General features: G+C 44.1%; 1 protein-coding gene across 3 annotated transcripts in view; it reads right to left on the bottom strand.

Annotated features, from left to right (window-relative positions):
- Positions 1-7,524: 7,524 nt before the first annotated feature.
- The window catches only part of BTRC (beta-transducin repeat containing E3 ubiquitin protein ligase), a 100,533-nt gene continuing 93,067 nt past the window's right edge, over positions 7,525-14,990 (bottom strand). For 2 of the 3 annotated variants that reach the window (XM_027907896.1, XM_027907904.1), the window contains 4 exons: positions 13,978-14,088; positions 13,356-13,434; positions 9,959-10,152; positions 7,525-8,953 (listed from right to left, as the gene is read on the bottom strand). In XM_027907896.1, coding sequence (XP_027763697.1) covers positions 9,991-10,152; positions 13,356-13,434; positions 13,978-14,088 — 352 coding nt within the window. In that variant the 3' untranslated portion in view covers positions 7,525-8,953; positions 9,959-9,990. Of the gene's footprint in view, positions 8,954-9,958; positions 10,153-12,213; positions 12,259-13,355; positions 13,435-13,977; positions 14,089-14,990 lie in introns of those variants that run through there. The other variant, XM_027907911.1, reaches the window with a different exon arrangement.

Raw genomic sequence — 14,990 nt, 5'->3', positions numbered from 1 at the left:
GCAGCCTTTCCCCCCATTGGAGGAGAGGGAACTTGGCAGCCCAGGCCCGGCAGGCAGAGCTGCTCATGGGCATCTCCACAGCGCTGAAGGTCAGAGCAGTTTGCCAGTACTGCCCTTTCAGAGTTGACACTGCAGAAACAGAGATGGTCTGGGAGCCTCCCTGCCTCACTGCCCCTTCGAGGAGAAGCCTTCCCTGATCAGCCTTCGTAAATGCCAGCAGGATGCTTTGGGCACGGGACAGGGAGTTTTGGACACATCAGCTGTGTGATGTTAACCAGGGGCTCGAGTTTCTTCAAACCGCCGTGGCCTCTGGAAGGAAGTCAGTCATGTCCCCAGTGAAAGCACCACTCAGGCTGCTATTTCTGCCTTGTTGAACTGGAAAGCCCATCTGACTGTTCTCCATCTGCAGGAAGGCTATTTACCTGTACAGGTGAGACCTCTACAAGCCCAGGTTTTCCTGGTCCTATTCCTTATCCAACTTAAGTGGTCCCTGGCTCACCAGCCCCACAGCTCAGCAACCTCCCTGGTGGTTTGGAGATTTCTATCTGCTCCTGCCAGCCAGATGCATGTCAGCAAAGCATTTTGGAGAGAAAGCTCAAGCTGGGAAGGTAACACAGATCAGAAGCAAAGAGTATCCCTTGAGGATATAATGAATGAGTCTGAGCTCTCTTAGGGGTAAAGCGAAGTGGCTGGTACTCACATGCACTCCTGGAAGCTTGCTAGAAGGGCATAACATCCCTGTCCATCAGATGTCCTCAGTCATCAAGGAAGGATCAACCAGCAGAGGGAACAGGCTGAGACTTCCAATGGCTGCAGCCAGTAATGTTAGATTTGCATGGGATAGTTACTGCAAACAGCATCTTAGTTTTCCTCTCTCATCTTCTCCCCCATCAGCCCCTCCTGGAACAGAGTCCTGGGAAGTTTGTGTATTGGCTGCGGAGCAACCTGAGCACTTGGAAAAGCAGAGCTATACAGAACAGCAGGCTCTCAAGCTGAGGGGTGACATCTTATTCCCACAAAACACTGAATCATTTCCACATTCTCCTGGGCGCTGACAGGTGTGCCATTGCACAGGGCAGTCCACCACACAAAGCCTTTAAACAAAAGGGGCCAGGACACTGCTGGAACCAGGTGCAGCCCTTGCCCCTGCAGGGCTGCCAGGACAGATGGACAGAAATCCAGTGCAGCACTAGAGCTCAGGGTTTTTGTTTCCCCAGCCACTCTGCCTCCTCTTTGAACCACCAACTGCTGAACTCATCCCGAACATTTATTGTAAGAATTACATTCATTCTAGCCTAGCTAATCTAAACTGGCCAATTCCCCCATTCAAGAAAGTATCTTACTCTTGAAAGCATGTATATAACAATAAAAAAACACCAAACAAGAGAAGATTTCATTTTAAAGCTGTAGGTTGATCAAATGCTGTTAATTTGAAGCTATGGCAAACATTACTTTTCTCCTTCATTTGAAGTGGAAATAAGGCAGACATTTTTAAACAGAAAGGGTAATTAACCACTGAATCTATTTAAGAAAATCTGTGTGGTGTTCATTCTTTTCCAGTGGAAATTTACAATTGAGATTGTTTTTCCTTCTCAAAGACTCTTTAGTACTTGAGTTTTTGGATGCGAATCCTGAATTCCTGCGAGAAGTTTTCCACCTCATGCCCTGCAGCACAGCACTGTCCCAGTCCTAGAAATCTGGAATAAAGACCCTGATCCTCCCCTTTAAACGTTAGTGATAAAAAGGGGAAGGACTATTTAAGGAACAGCTATACATAACCCACAAGGAGAACCTGTTTCTTGTAGGGCTGGGCAGTGTTGTTTGGGTACACACAGATACCTGGGACTGTGAGTACAGAAGGTAAGGGGTCTCATTTGTGTGTGCTGGCAGTCACAGGTTGTTTAAATCAAGCTGCATTCTGTGTTACAGACTGATCCAAAGCCCGTCACTGCAACTCCTCTTCCAAGTCTATTATTGGATGTGAGGAAAGAGCAGAGAGGGAACAGAAAAGGTTAAAGTGGTGTAAATATGTATATCTATATATGTATATATGTACACACATATGCATAAAAACTGCAATCCCTTGCCAAACAAAGAATGGGGCTGCTGGGAAACCCTGTCACAAGGAGAGATGGCGATTGGAAGTGACAGGAATCCTGCTCCCAGCGCTTCAGAGAGCAGGAGCCTTCACAATCTCCAGTCCCCCGCTGGTTCCCAAGAATGGAGCCAGCAGGGAGAGAGATGTCGGGAGTGCAGGGGTTTGTTTGTTTTCTGACCACCCCTGGTGTCAGGATCTTAAAACCACGGTGGCCTTTGTTTTAAAAAGGGCTGTTAAGTAAAACGGAAAGATCCAAGGCTGCTATCCAAAGAGTATTTTTAAGAGAAAGGTATTATGAGGGCAAGGGTGTTTGCGCTGGGATTCCAGCGAGCTGTAAGCACGACAGCATCCCCAGCCATGGAACTGTGTGGCAGTGCTGCGATATGTCAATTACTCACTCATTATTGAACAGCAGGATTCTGATTAGCTTATAAAACAAATTTGTGCTTCTCCTACCAGGATCTTGCAGCAGTACCCAGAAAAACACAAAATCCTTATAGCTTTCCCCCCCACACTTTTTAATGGACAGGATGGCTCCAGCTCTTCTCTATCAGTCACATCCACTCTCTCTGGTTTACAGGGTGGACTCATTTGTCCCAGCCAGAGGCTGTTAGCTATGAATGGAGAGTTTGTTAATTAAAAAGTATGCTGTGGTTTTAGGAATGAGTGTTTTTTTTTTTTGTGACTGCCAGAGCAGTCTTTTATGCTGCACTCATCCATGAGCAGCAGCTCTGAGGTGGGACTGGCTACTGCAGACTCCGTGTGTCCTGTGAAGCTGCATCTACCCTGGCCTCAGGGCAAAGCTGTCCTCCCTTCAGCCCCAACACTTCCAGGTGTTCACACTGCAAACATCGTGCGCAGTGCACGTGTAGTAGAAGTGTGACTCACACACATGGGGCTTGAGGAAGATATAGGATTGATATTTCGACGGTGTCCTTCCCCCCGAAAGGAAAACAGGAGAGATTCACAGCTTAATCTTTGTAGTTGTATTTAAGTTATTTTCTGAACAGTTAAAAAAAAAAGGAAAAACAAACCACACTGTTACCATGATCCTAGCTCAAGTGAACATTAGTACATTAACTACACATCACCGTAACATAATCACAAAATTCAAAGCACTCATTACTTAAGAATCCAGATAACAAATATAGCAGAGTAACAAACAGAAAACTCTGGAGAAACCATGTTCTTTCTCACCTCTCCCACTTCCACATCCACCTCAGCCTGAGCAGGCAGGAATGATGTAGCACAGGTTGGCCCAGGCCGCTCTCCTAAACACAACCATCGTAAGATGATGGGGAGAAACGGGACAATACACTTTGCTGAGGTCACATTGTTTTTCTGCCATGCTAGAACTGCGGCTAGGCTGAGCCCTGCAATGCCTCATGTGGTATGGACAAAGTAGCTGAAAGCAAAGTTCTACATTCGAAAGCAGCTCCATGTTTTCACATTGAATTACCCAAAAATTCTCACAGATAGCTCCTTGTAAAAGCCACTGCAAGCAGCCTGGGAGAGGTTGGCCTGCCTCCTGCATGTGGAGTTTTGCTAAGATGTAAACCAGTGCTCAAGTGCCAGCAGGTTAAAACACTTTGCCTGTGAAGGCAACAAATTCATTGTGCAGGCATGAGCAGAGCTGCTCTGTGACAAAGACTGGTATTTCATGCTGATTTTCTGACCACACCTGCACTTGGCTCCTGCTTGAGCAGAAATCAGGATATCTTCTAGGGCGATAGGCTCTTAAAAAAAGGAACTTATTTAGAAGCTGCCTGTAATACCTAAAGAGTTTGTTATGCATCCATGTACATCAGTATCCCTCCAATTTTGAAAGTATCAGTTTAATATCACTAAGGATTAACCAGTGTTGCCAACTCCTGTGGGATATCCACTAGTCAAGAAATGTGGAATCCCAGCGGTCTTTGGGAACAAGCACTAAGTAATGGGAACAGTGTCTGGCAGTGTGCCAAGGCTCTCCCTGAGAGAGATGCTTTGGGGCTTTGCCAGTAGGTTGGCTACACCTCATTAAAAAAAAAAAAACAAACAATCAAACCAAACCAAACCAAAAAGGGTAAGGGGGCAAAGGAGAGCAAGCCAAATGCTCAGCCTCAGCAGGCAGCTGTGCCTCTCAACCCACTGCTGGGGTGTGGAGAACAAACACGTCCAAGGGACCTGCTGCTTCTGCAAGTCTCTGAGTTAAAAGTGAGGGCAGAAAGACTGCAATTCCCTCATGCCAATCAGTCCAGTAGGGATTTGCCAGCAGGATAGAAGGACTTCATATGGAGACCTCCTTTGAGGACAGCTGGGTCACTTGCTGTTTCCCCCTTCCTTCTGGGAAGCTGATACTTATCGCTTTGGGGGGTATCAGTAGGGCAAAGCTCAGCATGTCAGATGCATCATGCATGCCACTTGGAGACCCTGGAAAAGCTCATTCTTCTCTTGGCAAGAGCAGGTTAGACCACTCCTTTCTCCTCATGCCTCCAATGCATCCTAAAAGGGGCATCAACTGACAAGTTCAACAACTGGAGGTCTTACTGGATCACCTCCTGATGACTTCTGATGTTCTCACAGAAAACCTCTATTCTTCCAAGTCAACTGCACAAGCTAAAAGATCTATTTCCAGCACTGTCCCCACTTTTGTAGAAATCCATCGCTATCCCCATACTCCCTCTAGTTTTCCACCACTTGGGTCATCTCCTTTTTCTGCCACAACTAAGCGCAGTAGGAAGGCTGCAGTAAGTAGGAAGGCTGGCTGTTCCTTCTTATCCACTTCTCTAGCTACAAAGAGCTGCTAGTATTTGCAATTTATCAAACGCAAATATTGCTCCTCCCCAGTAAATTTAGGAATAATCAGCCACAAAAGGCAGATCTAAAATGGTGTTAAAGGAAGTCGAGCAATAGCCCAATCTGGAGATGTGCTTCCCATTGGAGCCAGGATGCCAGAAAACTCAGAACCAAGCCTGGAGCTCAGCTCAGACTGAGGAAGGAACATGTGGAAGGGGCAGGATACACATACCTGGGAGCAGAGAAATGCACATGATACACTCCAGCTTTTTCAGTGTTCAAAAAAAATTAAGAAAAAGAAAAAAGGATCCTTTGGAGCAGGAGCAGGTGGTGGGTAGGTAGAGCATGGTGGTCCGAGTCAGCTTCCAGTTTAGAAACAAGTGTAAAGCATTTCAGTGTTTCTGATGAACACAGACTTCTCAACTTGTCATCTGAATTCTTCCATTCCAACAGCGGATGTGCCTGTCCTTGAATGTTAACAGGGAGCAGAGGGAGCTGCTCCAGAGGAGACAGCTGTAGGAGTTATCTCACTGCAAATTCCTTCATGCCATTTTCTATTTGCATATTTGAAAGCAAGCTGTATTCCTTCAAGGACAAGAAATATTCGCAGCAATACTGTGCCCTACTGCAAAGGATTCACAAGCAGGAGATGGTGTGGCCATAACAGACTGTCCTGCTCTGAATGTCCCACACCTCCAGTACTTTCCATCCCATGGTTCAAGGTGAAAGGCTCATGTGAGCTTCCTACTTGTGGGAGAAGTGCCGATCTCTACCCAGCAGAGGTATTTCATTTCAAAGCGATGTGCAACACTTAAAGCCCACAGACACTTCCAGCCCTTTTTACCTCCTTTCAGCAGGCATATTCTAGTTATTTTCATTATAAACTCTGCAATTACTCCAATCTGGCTGAGGGATTATCCATCCAGTTCATGCTGAAACCTCTCTCTCACATGCACTCTTGCACACTCACACACACACGCACACATATTCTAAGGGAAGGGGAGGGAGTTTGAAAAAGCCACATTTTTCTGACATTGGAAGATCTACTTACCAAATTGCTCCTCCTGGGGTGCACAATAAACACCACCAAATGTCAGGCTGTGGCAGTTTCAAGTTCAAGTTAGATCAGTTAACTTCAGTTTCCTTCTTAGCCATGAGAAAATTTTTACAACTCGGGGAGTGGGGTAGGAATCCTCACCCCTCTGGGGTTCCGTATGAAGTACCCACACACAGTCCCTTCTTGAGGGTAAGACACCTTTCTTACCATGTGCCGAAAACGGATTTCAGCAGTTGCTTGCTATATGTACCTTAAACAGCTCTATACAGCAGAGTACAAATTACGGTACCACTTGAAGACCCAACAGAACAGCAGCATGGAGCAGCAGGGCTATGACAACCAAGGACAACCTGCAACGGTGGTGACTCTGTTTGGTCAGCCAGTCTTCCAGTTCTCCCAATTTCTCTCAACAGCAAAATAAAACACATCCTTGTACATGCTGGCCACAAAGATACAATTAAAATATTCGGGAGTTCTGCAGCTTTCAGTGGCTGGAGGAACAGATCACTGCTTTCTACAATAACCTCAATGTGAAAGACAGGATAACCAAACTGAGGAAAATAATTATTAAATCTACAGCCAAGGTCATATAAAGCCCTGCTGACATGCAACCATGCTGCAGACCAGGTAATACCTGAACTTAGGGGGACAGTGTTCAAATAGCATTAAGACTCAGAACTTGAACTCACCAAAGTCTGGGATGTAAACTTGGATTCTCTCCACTCCTTTGCCACTTTGGCTTTGGGACTGCAGTATTCATGATATGTGGAGCTATCTGAAAGCCCAAACAGCCTTCCTGGGCTTAAAAAGTAGTGCCAAAATTAGTTGTGGATGAACTTATCATTGTGACTCAGAACTTTTATGACTCTGCAGAGGTAAGTCACTCTGCCAGTGTTACCTGAACAGACTTGTTAACCTGTTTGACTCTCACAGCAGTAGTTCAAACAGAAAACAGGAGTGTCATCACAAGCTTTGAGATGCTCTTTAGAGCTGATGTAGTCTCAGTCTCTAGGCTCAATGAAAACACAGGGAACTGAGTGCTCAACACTGCTGTGCCCACGTGCCTTAAAAACTGCCCTAGGTATTCCCCAAGCACCAACTTTTCCTTCCTCCGTAACTCCATCGCCTTCTTGTCTGTCTTAGCTGTCACCAAAATTATTCACGTTTTCTGGACTGCTCTTTAGGGACTCCTGGCCCAGCTCCTTGCTAAATTTCATTGGTGGAAAAGCGCATCCCAAGCAATTAGAGACAATGCAACTGCTTCCCCAGCAAAGTGAAGCTGATGAGAATAGCTAAAAAAAAAATCCCATCTGCCAAGTTCAGAGGGTGTTTAAACCCCTTCAGCTCAGAGATAAAGGGCATCAATTTCCTACTGTAGGATTGCAGCAACTCCCTACTAAGGCAGTGGAGGTTATTTCAGATGTATAGGAGATCTGGGCACAAAACTGGAATGGCCAGGGGCTGATTTACACAGTCTTTCCTGATCTAAATGCAGGCCTGCTGCAATTCCTTCCAGCTCTGTGAAGACAGCTGTTTTCCCCTAGACTTCTGTCTAGTTCAGAGACATGCAGAATTGTTTCTCATGTCCCTCCTCTTCAGGGCTATTTTTATCTTCTAAAAAATCACATTTTGCAAAAGTCTCAGCTAGAAAGCAAAGATCCATCACAGCTATCAGCAAAAGGACTCATCAGCCCATGTCCCTAAACCACAGTGCAGCATGCATGCAGGTTAGACAAGCACACCACAGGCTCTCCTTCCAAATGCCTTCTAGCAAGGCTAGCCCCAGAAATGCTGCAGAAATGGCCTGGAGTCACTGCTAAATGCAATGACTGTCTTCATGACCACACTCATTTTACCCATCTGACATCTCCAGAGGACTGTGCATTTGGTCATTCAATTGAGGCAAAGTCTTATTGTCACGGCCAGAGTGTTTGTGTAATGTCTCCACTCTAGGATGGCTCTGGAGAGCTTCACAAGGTTTTTAGCAGCTCCCTCTTCCAGCACCCAGCTACAGCCTCTCTGAGGGGAGAAGGAATGGAAAGGAAAGAGCAATGTCCAGCTTTCTTTCTCACCACAGACTCAAACTTTCTCCAATTTACAGAATAATTCGTAAGTCATCAGCAACATACTGTCTTCAGGGAAAACAGTAGGAGGAAGATGGTACAGACAATCACTTTGCTAGTGAAATACTGTCCTGGGCCAACATTTCAGCTGGGGCAGGGGTGGACAGGATCTCAGCCCCAGCTCATCATGCTTGGGACTTTGGCAGAAGAGAGTTTAACTTTTCATTGATTAGCATTCCCCAAATGAGCAGATGTTAAGGGAGACTACAATACACATCCAGCTTCCAAAGGGTTAGCATAGCAGGCAGGAGAGGAAAGAGATTGGTTTGGCTCATAATAGTCAAATTTCAAGGGTCCTCTCTCCACAAAAAAAATAAGTCTGCAGTCAGAACAGCCAAAAGCCACAGGGAAGCTGGATCTGGGGGGGGAGAGTGACAGTCTGGCTGTTGTGTATCTGTTGCTCTTCAGAGCTGAATGCTTTTTCAAAGGCCTAGCAATGGATATTGATTTCAGTCTGAGAGAAGCAGCCTCCTCCCCACCCACCCTCCCACCCACCCTGAAGTGACTCTCAGCAGGATGCGCTGTGGCTATAAATCTTCTGCTTAACAGCAAAGCAACACATTCTGGCAACATCTTAAATATATTCATAGGACATCTGTGACTGGGTTTGGAGGGGAACCAAACAGGGTAAAGGGAAGAGGAGTGAACATGAAGAAGGGGATGAGAGAGGAAAGGGATGGGAAGGTTTAAAAATGTTAACTGTTCATGAAAGATAAAAGTCATCTTCTGATATAGCAGCACTTTAGCAGTCAGCCGCGCTGAGTAGACCCTGTCTGAGATCAACCGCATGCCAACTTTGTTCCAGAAACAAGTCTGAGAGCCTCTCTCTTCAGCAAGTATTGGTTACGTGGATAGTTCTTTTGTCCTGGCATTTAAATACTGCAGCTTAAATGAGTCCTGGGAACGAAAAACAGAACAAACCAAACAAACCCCATTCGTACTAAATCTTTTAATGATTTGAAAGAACATCTGATTGACCAGAGTGTTTGAGAAAATCAAGAAAGCTGATCTGATAGGTCTGGAGCACCAGCATACAGTTACCAGTCAAACAGGATCCATGATGTGGATCATGGATTCATGGGAAAATGTCACTGTGAAAACACCTTTGCAGAAGCCTGTTAGCTCTTCTGCCATTTTTCACAAGCTATTAACAGTAACTGTGCATGTACCCACCAAAGTGAGCAATCATGCTATCCCACTTCACTCATATACATCAAATTCACTCTACAACTGACCCAAACCTATGAAACATTATGTTCTCCCCACACTGTGCTCACCAAGGGTAAGGTGATGAGCAAACTAGCCAGGTTCTGATATGAACAATTTAACAGCCATGCTATGTGAGAGAGAACAAGGGCTAGGCCCTATCAGTAAATTATTTTGCATGTTGATGCATCTTGATTAAATTTGCCTGGGCTTGTGCCTCAGTGTCTCCTCCCCTAGCCAAACTGTAATCTCGAATCAGCTTGCTGCAGTGTGAGGAGAACGGTCACCACTTCAGAGGGAGGGAATAAAGCTGATGCTTCTTGGCAAAACCCTCCTGCCTGGTGACAACTGCCCAGGGTCAGGCCATCTGCATCCCCTTGTTAGGCAGCAGCTGCTCTACTCGCTCTGCAGAAACCCTTCTTCCTTCTGGACAGCAGTGATAGCTGATTTAATTATTGATGATGATGGACAGAGGAGGAAGAGTTCTTTGGGGGGAGTCATAGGTGCCACATGCCACAAAATAAAGTCCCTATTCTAAGGTATCAAAACCACTCCTGTACTTTTACAGGACACTGTAATTACTGTACAACCAAGACGAGAAATACTGATAGATCCAGATAATTATTTAAGCAGCATGCTCGTACTACATCCAGTGTCTCCTCTGAGCCTCCTTTTATTTTGTGATTTTTTTTTTACCTGTGCGAGTGTGAGGTACAGTGTAGTGTTATTTATCTGGAGATGTAGGTGTATGTTCTGGACGGGGAACGAGTGGATTCTGCTTGGGCAGCTGGGTCATTCAGAAAATCCCAGATGAGGATGGTGTCATCGTGTGAGCTGCTGACAATCTGGAACTCGTCAAACTGAAGTCGAAAGACTCTTCCAGAATGCTCCTAAATGCAAGTGGGAGACACAGCACGTTACTCTGCAAACTAGCTGGCACCTGGGATGAAGGAGGGAATATGAACTCGGCCTTGATTCTATCTAGTGTTACATTAATTTCTCAGTAAACCCCACATAATACACTGTGCGTCATGATCACAGAGCATAAATTACGCTCCCTCAGTGAAAAGTGTTTGCCACATCTGAGTACTTGGCTTGCAGGAAGTTTATATTACAGTTGTCCTGCTACTCCTTAAATCCCAATGCTGGATACACACTGTGCAAAACAGACCAAACTCTTTCCACCACACAATTCTGTCTGGCAAGACTGACAGGTGCACTGCCTTCCTTGTTCCTTGGCAAAACTCGTTCCTGAAATCACAGCATTTGCTGATGCATTAGGTTACAGGGGAAGAGATGACAACTTTGCATTCACAACTTGGCACCATTGCCACCACTGAAGAGGAAAGAGCTTAACACTGGAGGACACTAAGGAGCCTGCTGTAAAGTCCAGTGACACAGTAATAATTCCTCTTAAGCAGTTCTAAAAATATGAACTAGAAAGGGCATTCTTTATAGGCAGTTTGCATTCTGCTCCAAGGCTGAGTGAAAATGGCATGACGATTTGGCAAGAGTTCAGATCATAATTAACAGGAGGCAATGGCAAGATCTCGGATATCACAGAGCAAATCCACTTTCCCTTTTGTGTTGCCTATTTTCTCTTGGTGCTTACAGTGCTGCAAGACTAGTGGCCTCCTCCTTGGTCAGCAGGGAACAGAAACTGTGCAACCAGGGTGAGCCCCATCTCTTCCATCAATACACATTTCTCTTTAATGCTTACACATTGTAAGGGGCTGAGGGTCAGGAAAAAAACTCTTAAAATACTTTAATACTGAAACCACAGGTTTCTCAAACATTTAGATGAAAGAGAGTTGTTTGTTAATAAATAGGAAACCTTTGTCTTATAGCACAGGACTACAAAAATACAGCTCAGTTTGCAAAGTGCAACAACTGCTGAAAAGTAAATTTCTAAATCTTTAAATTAAAATTATGTGAAAATAATCACTCACAGAAGTCAGATTCTAGTTAAGGGATAAATTTTTAAAAATTTCTAATTAATGGAATCTTTCTGATCATCTAACTATAACTCAATTTTGTCTTACAAACACCTTATGAATTTCTACCTTCCCATCTACTCTAAAAAGAAATGTTTTTCCAGAGTTTGTGTTGTAGCAGTAAAGAAGTGCTTGCTAAAAAGTATCACTACAACAGTCAGATCCACCATTGGATTGCTCATACAGACAGTGAGAGAGAGAGATACCTGTTTCCAAAAGGGCTGCCCTACCTGGACTGTCTAGGTCGTAAGGAAAGCTGACCTGTGTGCTTATTCTGCGCATGGAAAGCGCCTGTCAAATTCATGTGGCCAGCGTTCCAGCTAACACAAGACAAAACTGGAAGGGACCTGGCATGCAGCGAACATTTGTTATCTGTGCACTTTCCTCCTACTGTTTGAAAATTGAACACAAGCAGCAGGAGACTCATGATGTTCATTGTGCAGCCAGGTTTAATTTTGGAGGACGAGGAAAGAGGAAAAAAAAAACAAACCATGGGCAAGCGGGTATAAGGACACCCTGTAGTCATAAAAGTCTAAAAGCACCACAATGGCTTCCTCTGCTCCCCACTCCCCTTTCGGCCCCCTCCATTGCTATCAAACAGGGATTTATGAGTATCCATGTGTCGAGATTCCTGCAGTGTTTCCATCCCACCACTTCTGATTTATAATATAATTAGCTGGGGCACTTTGGCTGTCCACTGCTGGAAAATGCAGAGGAAATCACACCAGTTAAATTAAGTCTACAGGTTAGCTGGCACACATTTGTCTCAGGTTGGAGCACGAACACTACTAATACCAGGACTCTCAGGATATGTGTTCACGGACACCGAGTTGTTCCACATTTTGGAACTGGGTGGCCAATGACAAAGGGGTTTTTTTGGATTTCAGCCATGATACTATTTGCCGTTCTATTTGGCTAACAAGAAGGTGTTTCAACATAGTACCTGCAGGCATCCAAGGCACTCAAGGACTCTTACTCTGCAGCTGAGGTCCAAATACATGACTGGAAAAGAGTTAGCATGGCTTAATGATCTACTGTCTGTCAGCTGAGTCCCAGTAACCCTCACAGCCTGCGTCAAATGTGAATACTTCAGCAAAATCTACAGCAATGGTAGCAATTCAGGTGGAGGATGAGTGCGCAGAAGGTCAGCCAGCACAGCTCAGTGGGTGAGAGACACTTTTAGAGAATCAGAAAGCCTTGGTATGATCCTGGTTTAGAGCACAGACTACAGTCATGTGCCACAGCAGTAAAAGGTCTAACACAGCGACCCAAACACTGCCCAAACAACACTTTTTAGTTATGAAATAGAAACATTTAGTACTTCTTCTTTAATGAGAATTTGGTATTGGTTGAAATCTTCCTTTTTCACCAGCAATAGTGCCTGTTTTTCAGGTTAAATGTGGTGAGGAACACTTATAGGAACATTCCCATGACCTTGACTGTACTGTCATTTTTCTCACACCTTTCCCATGTTACTGTGAGACCAGTGCAGAGCCACTGTTAAGCATGACTGTGAATGCCGTTAACACTCACACAATGACATTTTAACCACACCATCATCAGGCCTGTGCTAAAAACCAGTGGATGGCATGAAAACAGTAGTTGCTGTTTAAGGATAACGCAGTTTCACTGTTTGTTCCAGTCCTTACCTGCTTTTTCCTTAAACACCCAAGAGCCAGTTAAAAGCAATCCCAAGGGTGTCTTTGTTCCTGCTCTTCAAATTTGGGATGTAGTACTTTTCTTCAAGAAACTTCATGTTAACAATTCAGACAACTTACTACACCATCAGGTACACACGGGGTAAAGTAAACCCACTGGCATATGGATTCCGAGAAGGACATTCTCAAAAATGGATTTACTCATTAACTTCAAATCACAGAATAAAATTGCTAAAAAGTGAGCGAAAACTCCCAAAGTTCTTATTTTTAATGCTTTATGGCTTGCAACTTTAAAAAAACTTTTGGACACCCCAAAAAAGCCAGACCCTGAGGAATTATGCCTGGATCCTGCAGACTGGGGCTAAATGACTTGAGTTTTCACGGTTCAAGATAGCCCTGATCAAGGACACTTTTTCCAGCACCCCTACCAAAAGCTCTTACCACAAGGGTTCGCAAGCAGAGGGTCCCTGCTGGAGCACGGGGGTCCAAAGCAGCCACAAGATCCCATACCTTAATTTTCCTAGTAGTGAAAAAAAAAAGTAACTGTTAGTACAACTCAGCTAATAGACCATTTTAAGGAAAATTACATCAGTCCTTCTGCTCTTCAGACCTGGTTCTTGAATTTTCCCTTTGTAAAGCTTATAGAGCTTAATGGGAGAAAAAAATAAGCTGTTAACAAAGTAAAACATAAAAAGCAGGTGGTAATAACTAACAGAAACATGGGAGTGCAGACAACTAGTCTGTAACGGCAAATGGTCCAGCAGACATAACCACAGATGGGAAAGATGGTTCTCATGACTGGTTAAGCTAGAAGAGGTTTCAGGTTGAGTCAGTCAGATATTCTTAAACCAAAAGAGCAGGACCACATACACCAAATCACATGGACTTGTTTCAAAAGAACAAAAGTTATGCTTTGTAGCATGGTCCTGATTTACTGACCATGAAAAGGTCCTCTTAGTATGACAGAGAATCTAATATTTATAGGGAAGATGCAGCGAAGTGGGATGGGAGACACTGAGACAGACAGGAAGATGCAAAGCACTGACTGCACTGATAACCTCACCCATCATATGCCCCACTGACTATCCTCTTGTTATCAAAGCGTATGCATCTCACCAACTCTTCATGGCCTTCCAGTACTCGTAAACACGCCCCACACTCGATATCCCACAGCCTGGAAGAGAGTATAAGGAAGCCAATAAGAATTTTTTAATATCTTATCATTGCAACTAAACATTCGGTCTTTGCTTGTAGTTAATGGAAACTTGGAAATAAAGATTATGATGAAACAACAAAGAGAAAACAACACAGAAGAAAGAAACTACATTCATAACTCCTTCTCCTATTAAGTGGATGCATGCTTTTCAACATGACCCTGTGATGTTACAGTATCACATGGGAAGTGAGTCAGAGACCAGTTGTGTCTAATATCTAGTGCTGTAGTAACACAAGGTTATCTCTCAGTTATCTTCACATTGAGCCTCATTTTATATTACTGGGGTTCATTTTTCATGGAAGTGTCCTGACATGACTTTAAGATGTTAAGAGAGGGAGACTTACCAATCCCCCTGGCAGCTTATTTCAATTGACAATATCATCTTCTCAGGACATGTGCCCCTTTCTGCTCCCCTACATGCCTCTTTCTGATTTGGAGACTACCATCGGACAAATTAAGTCATCCATACAGCAGTGAAAGGTACAAGAATAAACAAGCCCTTTTAATTTGTCATTCCTCCCACTGAAAGAATGTTTAATCTGTAATCTAGTCACCTGATGCATAAGCTAAAATGGACAATTTATGTTTATTCTTTTATAATGCATTTTCTTCTTGCTCTCAAATAACTTCTGTGGCTTTCTGTGAACTGTTTCTAATAATAAAATTTTAGAAAAGTTCTGTCTCCCAAAGCAGCATACAGTATCCCAGTAAAAGGCACAGCAACACATTATTCTCTCAACTGTAAATATCCCAGAGTTTTGACATTTGTGATGGATTTTGAGCATGGAGAATAAATTAAAATATTTTAATTTTTACACTTACACACCACCTTTAAAAACAGTTAAGAAATGCTATAAACA

The sequence above is a fragment of the Empidonax traillii genome, unplaced genomic scaffold (genome assembly GCF_003031625.1).
Source record: "Empidonax traillii isolate 1590-97213 ecotype Southwest subspecies unplaced genomic scaffold, ASM303162v1 scaffold27:size3997909, whole genome shotgun sequence".
Taxonomy (NCBI): Eukaryota; Metazoa; Chordata; class Aves; order Passeriformes; family Tyrannidae; genus Empidonax; species Empidonax traillii.
Note: the sequence above shows the minus strand (reverse complement) of the source record. Positions and strands in the feature narration are given on the sequence as shown.